Source organism: Medicago sativa, chromosome 5, assembly GCF_051527215.1.
Source record: "Medicago sativa cultivar Bolivia chromosome 5, Bolivia_mono, whole genome shotgun sequence".
NCBI classification, from domain to species: Eukaryota; Viridiplantae; Streptophyta; class Magnoliopsida; order Fabales; family Fabaceae; genus Medicago; species Medicago sativa.
Window position 1 is genome coordinate 61,877,534 of NC_140753.1, and position 14,468 is coordinate 61,892,001.

At 34.0% G+C, this 14,468-nt stretch overlaps 1 protein-coding gene across 1 annotated transcript; it reads right to left on the reverse strand.

Annotated features, from left to right (window-relative positions):
* Positions 1-10,522: 10,522 nt before the first annotated feature.
* Positions 10,523-12,001, reverse strand: LOC146923796 (F-box protein SKIP23-like). The gene is made up of 3 exons (XM_085711780.1): positions 11,595-12,001; positions 11,248-11,432; positions 10,523-11,162 (listed from the first exon to the last, which is right to left on the reverse strand). Exons 1-3 carry the CDS (start codon positions 11,979-11,981, stop codon positions 10,847-10,849), a joined length of 888 nt encoding a protein of 295 aa, XP_085567906.1. The 5' UTR covers positions 11,982-12,001; the 3' UTR covers positions 10,523-10,846.
* Positions 12,002-14,468: the final 2,467 nt, after the last annotated feature.

Below are 14,468 nucleotides of genomic sequence, written 5' to 3' on the forward strand. Positions count from 1 at the left end.
CAATGATGATGAAAGATGGGCATGGATGCGAACCGAGATAGAGAGGATAAGCACCGAGCAACAAAGGCAAGGTGTAGAACTTTTGGGGCTGAGAAATGATGCCCAAAGGGGCAACCGCTTGTCGGAAGAAAACAATGAAATGCTCCGAAGGATGATGCACCAATTCAATCTCCAAGGTCCTCCTTATGGACCTCAATGAGAACATGTGAGCTTTCCTCTTCCTCTCTTCCCTTTCCTCTTCCTCTTCTCCTTTCTCTCTTCACTCTTCCTACTACTCTTCTTCTACTCCATCTTCTTCTTCTTCTATTTTAATTTCTTTTTCTTTGAATCATTGAGGACAATGCTTCCCCTAAGTGTGGGGGGGCCTAATAAAGTGTCTAGAGTCGTAGTGTTCCCAAACTCCCTTGAACTTTATTCTTTTGTTTTGTTTTTATAGCAAGAGGCATGACTAGTAGCTTGTTTTTAATGTAAATATGGCATGAAAATTTTTGTTTTGTCTCTTTCTTAAAGGTTGCCTCTTGTACATAAAAGTAGTTTCTTGTGTTTCTTATGTTCTTGCTATGCCCATGTCATGTTTTATTGTGAAATTCTCCAATGAGAAAAGCACCTGGTTGCAATCCTTGAGTAAATGTATGAATAGGTATTTTAAGGAACACGTTCTATCTTTAGTGTTAACATAGACCCTTTAAAATCTTAAGAGTAAAAGTAGTATAAGTTTGTGTGGGAAAATTAATCAAATTGTTCTTAATTGTTATATTCTTATTAATTTGTTAATGTTAAATGGGGGCGGGAGAATGGCACCAACATATGGGGGAAAAGACAATTACATCCTAACTTCCTAATTGTGGTGGTGACTCCTTAATTTGAACTTAAAGTGAAACAAATTCATCAATGCTAGGGGGAAAGGACAATTACATCCAAAAAGACTTCCTACGCGGAGATGAAACAAATAATAATTTTGCAGCACTGCTTAGGGTGATTTTGAATCTAGGGGGAAAGGACAATTACATCCGAGAAGACTTCCTACGAGGATAGATAGCCCCTAAGCATCTGCAGCCCCTTGTGCTTAATTGTTAAATTAATTCAATCTTAACTTAAATTCCCATCACTCTTATATGAAATGAAGAAAGGACTTTTCTTGGTTACTTTAGCATTAGGGATAGAACCTATTCCTCATAATATATGTCTTATACAGGAGCAAGAAAAGGGTTGGACTGCACACACACACTCACTTGAGACTTGATGTTGGGTAGAATAGGTTCATGAGAAGTGTTTGAAGTTGTAATTAGTGTACTTGAAGCAAAGCCTTTCTTTTGAGACATTTGTTCTTAATATTGCCATAATCAAATCTTTTGTTGCTGCTATGTCTGTTGCCTTTTGCTTGAGGACAAGCAAAGATTCAAGTGTGGGGGAGTTTGATGAGTCATAGATAGTCTTATTTATTGCCTTATTTAGTTTAGTTTTATTTTAGATTTGATTTTATTTTATTGCATTTTATTTTAGTTTAGAATATTTTACTTCAAATTATGTTTTATTTTATTTTAGGAATAAATATATGGTGGAAGGTGCCTTGGAGCAAAAGAAAGAGGGCTGGAACAAATATAGCGCAAGAATACGAAGATACGGGACAAAAATATGTCCCCCCAAAGTCAGAAGCTTGGCACGGCCCGTGCCAACATGTGGCACGGCCGTGCCCGTCTCCAGGACCTGTTTTGCTGCTTTTCTTCAAGCCCAAGTTACCCTGTTGCAGCTTTACCGTTTTATCCTTTTAGTTGCTTAGTTTCTAAGTCAGATGCAAAGCTATAAATAGAGTAGCTCTCCACCATAAACAATCACCCTTTACTTTGTTTATTTCAAGTATTATTTCAATAAAAAGTCTTTATTTCCTTTTTACTTTCTTTGCAATTTATTTTACTGTTTATCTCTCTTCTTCCCCCATGTCTACGATGAACATGAGTGAGTAGACTTCTTCGTCTTGGGATTGTTGGGGAGTCTAATGACTCAATCCTAAACAAAACAAGCCTAAACCCTAATTTCTATGTAACCCTAATTTCTAATCTAGATTCACCGTCTTAACGTGGATTAACAATTATCAAACTGTGGAAGCGAAAGCGGAGGGTTTGATAATCGTTAATCCATCATCCCAAACATCAATTCATAAAGCGAGAGCGGAGTCTTGATGTTGGAACAAGTGAATCTAGACAATAATTGCAAAACAGTGAAATAGTCTTTGCAATTATTGAGACAAAGAGTAGTTTCAATCCTCTATGCATCTTCTAGTAATCATGTCAGCGAAATAGGCTTGGTTGCTAGAAGTAAACCCTCACCGGACTTTCATCGGAAAGGTGAGGGGCTAAGGGAAACCGGTCTTTAGAAATTAGTGTGTAAACCATGAAATTAGATGTTTAGGTCTTGTCTAGTGAAGGATTTGTCATTATGACGAACCAATGATCCCGAGGCCCTTTATTATTATTGTTTTTACCTTCAGCAATAAAACTCCCTTTTTCTAACTTTCTCTCCTCTAATCATTCACTAAAAGTTAATTAAGTTGAACAACTCCCTAGCGGAACGATAACTCTACTTACTACTATTACTTCGATAGGCCGTGCACTTGCGGTTTGGCCCTATCATAAATCACAACTGGAATTAAATGTAACCATATGTATCAGTGTCCATCAGATACGACACTAGTACTGACAAGTAGACACCGATAATAATTTAAGAAAATGAAAGTGATTTAATTTCACTAAACACACCTTCAATCTGAAGGTACTGTATACAATGCAACATTAGTGCTTCGAATTGAAGTTGAAGTTTTAGTTTTTATTTGAGTGAGTTGAGTATCACTTTCTAAGTTGAATTGAAAGCCAAAATTAATTGGAGGGGCATTATTTTGGATTCTCCATACACTAATGAACTAATCAATGATGTTTATGGTGATTTTTTTGTTCGTTTTATTTCACATGATTTTATGTCTGCATTTAGTATATGTTTTTGTTTGAGCATGTCATTTCTAATGCTGGTACTCCCTCCGGTCACAAATATAAGCAAAAAAAAACTCTCAAATCTTGGTCACAAATATAAGCAAAACTTAACTACTTTTAAAGTATTTAATACTACTATTCCTAATTTATCCTCATTTAATATTGCACTTTTTTAAGACATTTATGCCGGGTTTTTAAGACATCCACTATTTTTCTTATGAGTTCCACTCATTTATAGTGCAGCGTGCTAGTATATCTATCCACTTTTTTTCTTATGAGTTCCAAGGTACTTCTGCATGTATCCTTCCATCTTCTCTTCTGATACTAGTAATTGAAGAACTAAAGGTATGGATCATTTGTGTTACCTTCACCGAATATGTCACTTATATCTTCATCTTCAACATGAATGTCACTTAAATCTTCATATTCTCCACCAATGTCACTTAAATCTTCATATTCTCCACCAATGTCATTAAAATATTCATATTCACCCTCAATGTCACGTAAATCTTCATCTTCTTCGATAGCTTCATCTTCAAAGAGATCATCAATTTCACCAATGACATCTTCAATCTCATTTCCAAACTCACCTTCATGTGGAGGATAAACATTCAAGTCGAAAATATCTTCTTCAAAGGAAGGGCACACGTATAAATCTATGGCTAGTGGAGCTCTATACTCATTTATGGACGACACAACCACGTTTAAGTCGATTGGTGTTAGTGCTCTGTTTTCGTTTAGTGCCGATGCACCATCACTAGCATCAAAATCATTGTATGGTTCATTCAAGTCAATAACCAAAACCATGGTGACCTTGGGAAAAAATGGTGAATAGGTGTTTAGTTTATAAAGGAACCTCCTTTGAATATGTTGGCGGGTAACAAGAAAATGAACTGCTTCAGATTTTTGAAAAATTTTGACAAAATTTGAATTTCATTTTTATTCCCGCTAAATGAATGTTGTTGTTGGAAAAAATGAATTGCTAAATTTAGTGATGAAATGAAGAGGAAGACAAAGAGTTTTACAATTTGAAGTTCTCTTTTGTTGTTTTGTTGAGCACGTGTGCAGTCTGCTTCTGTCCTTTTTTGCTCTAGGAACAAGTTCACATGTTATAGAACCAATGCTTTTGTTGGGCACGTGTGGCTTTTAGTTGAGCGAGAGTAAATGATGGAGTTGTATTGAATTGAACTTTTCAATAGCCAAATTTATTACAGGAATAAACTGTCTGCTTTTGTATCAAGGTTAATTTAGTAAATTTTACTCATATTTTTCATCAAGTCAAAAGCATTAACTACACTTAACTGAATTCATTAATATGTGTGTAAACAGTTTTTTTTGCTTAAATAAGTGACCGGAGGGAGTATGTCGAAAACATAAACAAACTCTTTACTATCTTAAAAGAATAAAATTGTAAAAACAATAATTACAAACAAATTTAATAGTACTATCAATTTTCTTAGTTCCCGTGGTTTAGACAAAAATGTCTTATATTTAGGGACGAAGGTAGTCCCGATAAATAAAATAAGTGACCTTATGCCTAATTAATTACTACTACTATAGATTTGCCCTATAGTATTAATAAGTGATGGAGAGTTTAAGTGCAGTCGTTCAAACTTTAAAATTGTCGTCCTCCACACTAAAAACACATTACAGTAGAAACTCTATAAATTAATAATGTCAGGACCAGAGAAATTTATTAATTTAGAGAGTTATTAATTTATCGATAAATTAATAATTATTAATTTAAAGAGTTTTTAAGTAATTATATTGTACATACCAAACAAAAAGGCAAATTAGAGATGCAATACAAAAATACAACATCTGAGCTATTGGATGAGATAAGAAAAGTTAGAGATGAGCTCCAAACAGACTTGAACTTTAAAGGAAAACAGACAACTATTGAATCTTATTTCAATAGAGTGTAATATATATTTTTTTTTTCAGTTTCTATGAAATATTAATTTATGATTTTCTTGGGACCGAAAATTATAAAGGGATCCTCCGAAAAATTATTATCTTATTATTTTATGAGTTTTTCAATTTTTTACATTGGCCCAAGTCGGGACCGGACAAATTTATTATTTTAGAGAGTTTATTAATTTACCGAGTATTAATTTAAAGAGTTTCTACTGTATATTTCTACACTGCAATTGGGCATGTGCCATAATCCACTAAATAACCCATACCCATTGTCATCACCATGGCAAGGAGGGTCTCTACCACGGAACACAGAATAAGTACAACCACTAAAAAAACATAAATAGATAGGTACATCCGTACATATGTAGCCAAACGACCCTTCCTCATTGAGGACAAGCCCAAAAAGAAAAGGAAGAAATCTCGCATGAGGGAACAAGAAAACCAAATAATGGAAAGTTTGAGTCCATTCGTTCAAGCTTTAAAATGTGTGCCTCCACACTATAACACAATAACTCATTGTACTTTTACACTACAATTGAACTTGTGCGATAATGATAATCCAACAGTTAATCTCCAAAAATTTAAAAGAAGGGATCACAAAATAAATCAAGTCGTTAAGCACACAAAAATTTACACTACAATTGAACTTGTGCGATAATGATAATCCAACAGTTAATCTCCAAAAATTTAAAAGAAGGGATCACAAAATAAATCAAGTCGTTAAGCACACAAAAATTAGGAGAAGCATAAAAATAACCCAAGTACCTAAGAACATGTTCAATAGTCCACATGACTGATTTTGGCAGAAAATATGGAAGAGTTTCTTGATAAGAATGATTGAGAAAGATCAAGTTAGGTTTGAAATTCTTGAGCTTGCAAACTATCAGAAATGCCTTGAGAATGTAAATATTGTTGTTTGTTGAGTTCCTTAAAAAGATAATCAGTAATTGAAACAGTCCGACAAAATCCAGCGGCTCCAGAAATCTGGAAGATCAGACAACATTTTAGAATAAAATTAGTCAGTTCTTTGTGGCTTATCTTCAATGCCTTCTTATAAAGCACTTTGTATTAGTTGAAGAAAAATTCTTTGACAAAGAACTTCTAAAAATATTTTAACTGAACCTTTAGCTTTATTAGTGATCTTTGTTAGAGTGAATATATGTGTAATTTTGTTGGTGTGGTACTAGGATTACATGCATTCTTATATGCCTTATTTTTAATTCCATATGCAAAGAGTTTCATAGAGTTACCGTGAAGAATGTTTGCAATGATGCAACAGTTGCCAATACCTACCACACAAGTAGCAGAAGTCATAACCACACCTGAAAAAGAAAAAGCATTGAGTCGTTATAAATAATTTTTCATCAACATAATAGAATTAATTAAACCTAAAATTAGTGAAATTAATTATTAGGGATAAGCTAGAGAAAGTATGATATCATATAACAATACAATACAACCTGCAGTGCATATCATAAATTATTAATTAAACAATTATAAGTTTGTTCAAATATTAATTTTATCAAACACTACAAATTCAATCAATTAGTTTATTCATTATAATTTATTAGCTATAAGTTCATCCACGATAAACAAACGGATTACTTTTTGTTCAAACAGTTCCTATGTCTACTTCATGGTGAAATTAATTTCCAAAAAAGAATCAGAAATTAGCCTTTCATTAAAAATAAGTTACTTTAGATACCAAAATTAAAATAAAATAAATGACCTTATGCCTAATTAATCAATGTTTAAAAAAAGAAAAGAGTTTTGACTTAATGATTAAGGAAATTAATTTACTCCCTCTCAAAATAGGTGTTTCCTTTACTATTTTTCTTTGTCTCGAATTATTTTTCTCTTTTATAATACCAATACAACATTTATTCATCCTTTATAAGATGATGCTTTGATGTGGCATGCGGACATGAATGGAGTCTATACTGTTAGGTCGGGGTACAATTTTGGTATGAGATTAGCAGTGGAGGGTAAGAATCATGTCACCGGGGACTGGAGCAGTCTGTGGCATACTCGTGTACCACCAAAAACCAGGAACCTTGCCTGGAGGATTTGCAGACGATGCCTTCCAACTAGACGTAGGCTGCATGAGCGTCGAGTACAGGGTCCACTAAACTGTGCAGTGTGAGGATCAAGTACAGAACGATTGGCACTTATTATTTCACTGCAAAACTATGGCAGAATACTGGGATATTGCAGGATTGGCGCACACTCTGCAGAATCGCACACAGATACTTTCTTCGGCTGATCAAGTGATGCTGGACATTTGTTCTAGAGAGATGGAAGATGTTGTTAGTCGTGCATTACTTCTGTAATGTAATAGTAGCAATGCAGCAATTCGATTTATTTTCTTTTCATTTTGTTTATGTAGGTCTTAGGAATAAATACTTACCACTATGAGAGGCTTATTACAAGTACTTTTTTCATCCACCCTATCATTTTTTAATCATACTATTTTGAAAACCTACTTTCATTAAAAGTTCAAAAGTTAGCTGAGTTATTTCTTTGTAATAATAGCATTCTGGGTGTGCCTCTGTAACTTTTCCACTAACTCTTGCACCTTAAAATATATGAACATGTTTGCAATCAGAATTCAGACACCAATGCAAGATAGTTCATTCTTATTTAGAATAAATCAAACTTATTTCACTAGGAGCAAAACAAATGAATGTAAAGGTACATTGGAATGCTTTTCTAGGTCATTTCATAATTTGTATATGTAAAATCCCTTCTAGGTTCTAATGAATGAACTATGAATAAGACCTATGGTCCTTACAGTAATTCTTATGCAATACTTGTCAATCCCTTAATTAAAAGCGAGTCATAAAGATGCTTGGTGATTGGGGGAGTGAGATAAAGGAGCTAGTGTAAAACTCCCACTCTCAACTAACATCTTACAAATCTAATAATTTACCAACATTTGGATTTCCATAAAAAAAATTCATTACTTATATGTTGTATGGCTCAGTAGGTTAGTTTGTATCTTATAGGAACTTCCCGAGTGAGTTAAGCATTTAGTTCCTAAAGAAAAAACTCTCATAAGTTAAAGCTGCTTATGAAGAAGTTAGATAAGACAATTTCAATTTATACAAAAAATTAGAGACGTTTCAATTTATACAAAAAGTTAGAGACGTTTCAATTTATACAAAAAGTTAGAGACGTTGCAAGAACATTTCAACATTTCTTTTTCTACAAGTTCCTGTTGAAAAATTTATCTAATCTAGCAACAGAAACAAAGCAAATGTGTACATTAACACAAAAATAGTAACAATAATATCGTTTGGTGTTTTGTAGAGCTTATATACATATAAAACAGTACTAACCAATAAGTGTTGGTTATTTCCAGCACAATTCAACAGTTTTAAATTACGAACCTTTCAGTCCAAGATTAATACTGTGTTGTTGTCAATACCCAACCCAGCCCGTTCTAGAGGTGGACAGAACAACTTAGAATAATCCGGTAAATCAGACAAATGCGAAATCTGACGATTATCCAAGCAAAAACACAGTATTCTTTTGTAGGTAAACTAGTATGTGCATTCCATGTTTCAGGTATGTAATATAAGCCTGTAGAGACCTAGGTTCTAATGAATGAACTATGACAAAGACCTACGATCCTTACAGTATTCGTATGCAATATTTGTTAGTCCCTTATTTATAGGTAGTATGGCCCAGTTTGGGTTAGTTTTTCTATCTTACGGGAGTTCTCAAGTGAAACATATTTCAATGAGTTTCCCTTATTTTAAAGGTATTAAAGACCTACCTTCTTTTAATACCTTTAAAACAACTATCACTGACTCCAGCTTCCCCTCGAAGTCAGAGCATCAAATCAAAAGCCCATTTGTTGAAATCTCCGTACAAATTCAATAGTTTTCCATCTTCTTATTACATGCTCATAGATGCACTTACACCTGGATTCTTGTTACAAGTATGGACATTGTAGTCTTTGTGGCAGGATGCACTACTAATGTTAACTTAAGCTTTATGCCAAAAGGCAAGTTAAAGCAGATATCAGAATTGCTCCTAACTCAGTCCTACTAACATTGCTCTTATCTTTATTACCTGACTGACACTAACAGAGATCAAACCGATCAATAATTTGTAAAGTCATAGACGCTTTCAAAATATTGATACAGCAAGAGAATATATATATATATATATATATATATATATATATATATATATATATATATATTTCAGACAATTTTGAATATTTACGTACACGACTTGATTTTGGAAGTTAGATTAGTATTCTTTATTGAATGGATATATTGATTACTTTTAAACTGGTACTATTCTTTTATAATTGCAGATCTGTTCCTTTTCATTATGGTACTAAACATAGTTCTTTGGGGAGAGAATGCAAATGGCATAGATCAGCAGATGAAAAGTAGGACGAAGAAGCAAAGCAAAGCAGAAATATTATAAGAGTGAGAGAATAGGAGGTTGGATATGTGTTAAACCTGATCACGCGATCAAAAGTAGCAAAAAACAAGGTGGAGCATTAGGCAAATTATTGTAAAGACTAATATATGGTCATTGTAAAACATTTCCATCTGACTCAACTTTGTAGATTTGTATACTCAAAATGTTTTGGTAGATGATTTTGAAAAGTTTTTAGCCTATAGTCGTAAAAATATGGCAACCCATCCCAATAGCAAATTGTTTCTGCAAGGAGCCATAGAATGATTATGGCTATTTAAGACTCCTAAGAACTACTTCAGCAATATAATTTGGCCAGATTGATGTTCCTGCAGAGATGGCAAGTAAATAATATTTTTCACATGTTGGGACAAATTACATTATTGGGGAAGCATCTTCTTAGTACCATGATAATTTATGCTTATCTAATTAAAATGAGAACTCTTGATGTATGTGTGTAACTCAGAAATTAGCGTACTAGCATCATAAAGTTTCTTGGGCATTAAAGTCCCTATCATCTCATGCAATTCCATGTGGGACTTGGGAATAATACTAAAGTCCCTAACAATGCACAATGAAGAAAACCTCCAAAAGCTACATATAAAGGATGAACTATCAAAACCTGATCCTAAGTAAACTAGAAACAAAGAGGACATGGTCAGTCGAAGATAAGTTATTTAGAACAGAATTTTCAAATTGCTTATTCCAACAACGCAAGCAAGAAACATAGAGTTTGTCGTCATAATTATGTAACATATGTTGGGAAGTCAAACGCATAGAGCCCTTGAAGACAACACATCTTGAAGAGAATAGGATTCCAAAACTGGGAGAGGGTAAATTATATCCCAAAAATTATCTCTCTTAAATAAAAACGTAAAGTTTGGTAAATGATGGAGCGGTACGTCTAATCCAAGTTTATAACGACCCTTTTAAAATTGGGAAGAGTTAAGGAGACAGCCTTTTAGTACATAGGTATAGAGCAAGTCACACATTTGAAAGTCATTTGATAGAAAGATTGTAGACAATTAAATATAATATATTGAAATTGTAAATTCACCAGCCAAGATCAAGATTAAGTAAACTTACTTGAGATATAAGTGTAACTGATGAAATAAGTTTCAACTTTACAACACCATAATAATGCAAGTGGTGAGCTTGAAAATAACATAACAAACACTGAATAATCACAACTTTCTTACAAAGGAGTGTTGAATAATCCATTAGAACGTTTATCCGGCAACTCAATCATTTTCCAGCATCATTACATATGAACATGTAATAATTAAGAGCTAGTAGCTTTTTAGTAAACATATAGCTAGTCTCCAAAAGGAACAATAAAATACATTGATTGTTGCGGCTAGTTTAGAAACTTCATAATAATAATAATAAAAATAACTTGCCATGGTGAAGTCTTGCACAATAAGTACTACTAGTGGAAAAGTTTATTCCAATCTAACAACATAAACCAAGCACAATAAAGCTATATCAAATGCAGGATAACGTACTCAGTTACGAATGCAGCTTTTGACGATCCACTCTGGAGGCTGCGGGAACAAGTTGAAATATTCCGGATAATCGGACAAAGGTGAAAGGTGATGTTTATCCAAGTCCAAGATACATCCTGTAGTTGTACTAGTCAAAGCCCTTGGGCGATGGACAAATCCGAAGTGTTGAAATGATGGGAAGACATTTTTCAAAAAGATGACACAATTCCCTTTGGCAACGGACAAATCAGAAGCAGATGCAGAAAAGGAACAGTCAGCCCCTAAGAACAAAACAATATCTCCTAAACTCTTTAACTTCACCCACTCCGGCCGTCTCCTTCTCATTAAGCTTAAACAAATGAATCCTTACAGGATTGTGACCAGGGAAGCCGATACGTGTACAATCATAAACATCCACTAACAACAAATCACCCTTGCTCTCCACTAAGAATTTGACGTCTCCACCACCAACCAAAGATTTAGCCACTAACTGAACAGTGGAGTCGTCCGGTCCAACAGCAACTGTCTGTCCAGTTTTGTCAACAGCATAAAGCCGGCGTTTAAAACGGCAGACATCTCCGGATTTTATTGACATACCAGGGATCACCTTCCAATTCTCATTACCGCATTTCAGAAGTAATGAATGTGGGGAATGTGGGGTGGAGGATAGCATGCCGAGAACAAGAGTTTTTTTTTCCTTGGCACGTGACAGCAACGGCCTTACTTGTGTGGTTGTAGTCCATAAAGTCACTTCTGAATTCGGTTCTCAAATGGAGGATGGAGACTTTGTTGAAATCGAAAACGTGAGGGAAACTAATTCGGTGATATGGGGGGAGTGGGTGGTAGAGTAGAGTTTGTTTTGGCCACTTGAGTTTTGGCTAATTCCTATCAACCAAGGACGAGTTTTGGCTAATTGTTGTTGTGGTTTGATGAGGAAGACACTTTGTTTAGAGAGGTAACCGCAGAAGAAAGTGTTGTCTTTGTTGTTGATGATGGAGGAAGAACGCCAATGGGAACAAACCGAGCGGAAGCGAATGAGATCGACCTCATTGTCGAAGAATTGCGATATGAGATTCACAAGTTCCATTGGTAGCTCACTCCAATTTACCGTTGACATGGATTGTGCTGTGGCTCTGCTGCTCAAGCAAGAACCCATTCTAGATGAAGCAAGATATAATGTTTTACAGATCCGTTTCCAGTTTTGGCAATATAATGTACTAAAAACTCTCTCTCTCTTAATCTCTATCTCCTCCTTCCCCAATAATATACTAAAAAAAACTTGAAAGGATTTATTAGGTGGCTTCTAACTATGTTCGTAATCATTGGACCACAAGTCCAAGCAACTAGCGCAATAAATTAAATATTGACTTACCCTACGCTTTTATAATTTCAAATCAAATCCGGTAAGACTTGGATATTAATAGTACTAAGTAAGTACTAGTAACTCTAGCCACCAAGACTCCTTTCATTTTACAACCACATGTACCATATAAGACAGTTCAACACTCTAGCTTTTACCATCCATGTCCATGATTAAATTGAAATCTACGAATTATAATTTGGTAAGATATAGTAGGAATCCAAGAAATTTAATTTGATAGTATTAGTTAGGATGCTGAGGAGAGACTTGAACTTCACACGTATTAAGTATTCAGTTGGACTACATTGGGTGATTAGAGAAGTATTTTACGATTCTATTATATTAAGGCAATAAGAGAGTTAATTAGTTTGTATACTAATACGGGGAAAATTTTGTTTGGATTAAATTACTACTGAAATATTTTGGACTTCCTATCTCAAATTATTTTAAATTTGACATAAGAGCGTCTCCAATGGGGTTCTTTACTTAACAATTACCACTTCCTGTTAAAGACCCCATTGGAGGAAGAAAATTATACTCTCATAAGTCAAGTTGTTTTCTCTTTAGGTCTATAATCTTTATGTCTGTAATCTAGTAACAATATATAATATTATATATTGTCATATTTTGTGTTACAAATGTCATTAGAAAAAACAAACGAACACATATATACCACGTTTATGAACTCAACTAATTGCTTATGATATATCCTGTTTATGAGTTTGTATATATAAATCAACTTTTATTTTAGAAATGTCTCTCAGTTCTAATTTTAATTCTCTTATAATTTCTTATGATATACTATCCTATTTATCCATTCATATGTCCGCATGAGTGGGGGCTATCAAAGAAAATATTTAGTGTGAACATACTTAGTCCCACAACAGCAAGATTGTGAACAGTATAGAGCAAGACGTACTGCCTTTAAAAGAAACGGTGTTTTACATGTTATGGGAATATATCAATAGTACTATGACTATTCATAGTGCTGCCTTTAATTCTCATTTGCTTTTGAGATTGGTTGAAATTGTTTGAGCTACTTTTGTGCTTAGTGGAGTTTTTTTTCCAGTTATTTTATTTTATTCGAGCTATCAAGTTGAACCGAGTGAATTGAGTTGTTCATGAGTGTGAATCGAGTTCAAGTTAGAAAAAAAGTTTGTTACGAACTCGAGTTGAGTTTTGAGCAAATCTAATTCTTATCGAGCTGAACTAATCGGAGTTTGACTCGGCTTGACTTGTTTCCGGCTAATAGTAGTATATAAAGATGGATTTAGACTGATCCAGATTTTCTCCTCACTCAGTTAATTACCTTTTACATGAAAACTACAAAATCAAGACAAATGCTGAATGTACCAAAGAAAAATGCTGAATTTAACATGTCCAAGTCCGAATTCTATTAGAATTAACTATGCTTAGATGAGTATAATAGTGTTTTATCTTGGTTTTCGGGTATCAAACATTGATTACGTTTGAACTTTTTTAACCGGTGATATCTTATTTTTTCTTGGGAAGGGAAAAAGTAAGCAAAACCCTTGAGAATCGAGGTCCGGGAGTTGTTTTCGCTACGGGAAGGTGTTAGGCACCCATAACGACTATAGTATCCTATAGGAACCGTCTTTAATTTCTACGCGCGCGCTTTATTTTTAAATGCTATTTGAAAATGTTATTTACACCTAAGAATTTACTAAGTGAAGAATTGGAGGGAGAAGAATGTGTTTGAATTTTTATTTTATTTGAATTGAAGGAATTTTGATTCCTTGCCTACGTACCCGTTTAAGGGATCAAATCCACCGTAGTTCTCTTCCAAAAATGTTTTTGTTTTTGTTGGTTGATTTTAAGTTTGAAAATTGGAATTTTGAAGAATGGAGATTGAGAGGCTTCAAGGGCATAAGATTGGAAAAATGTGAGGTGAGATTAGTTATTTTGCAAAATGTGGTCTAAGTATGGTTAAAATTCATTAAAGGTTGATTAAGAAAATAAAAGGAAAATTCAATGGGAATTTGATCCCAAGGTTTATTAAGAAAAATATTTTGAGTGATGTTGTTCATATTTTTTTGGAAAATTGATTTTTTTAAGTGTAAATCCTAAGCATTCATCTAAACATACAATCCTAAACATACATCTAAACATGCATATCCTAAGCATATATCTAAAGTGAGGTGTGTGCATGTGTCGGTGCTTGTGTCGGTGTACATTATTAGAGTCCATTGTCCTTTACATCATTGGCCTAGATACATTCTATGGTCTTGCAAGAAATTAAAATTGCATAAAAGTAAAGTACAA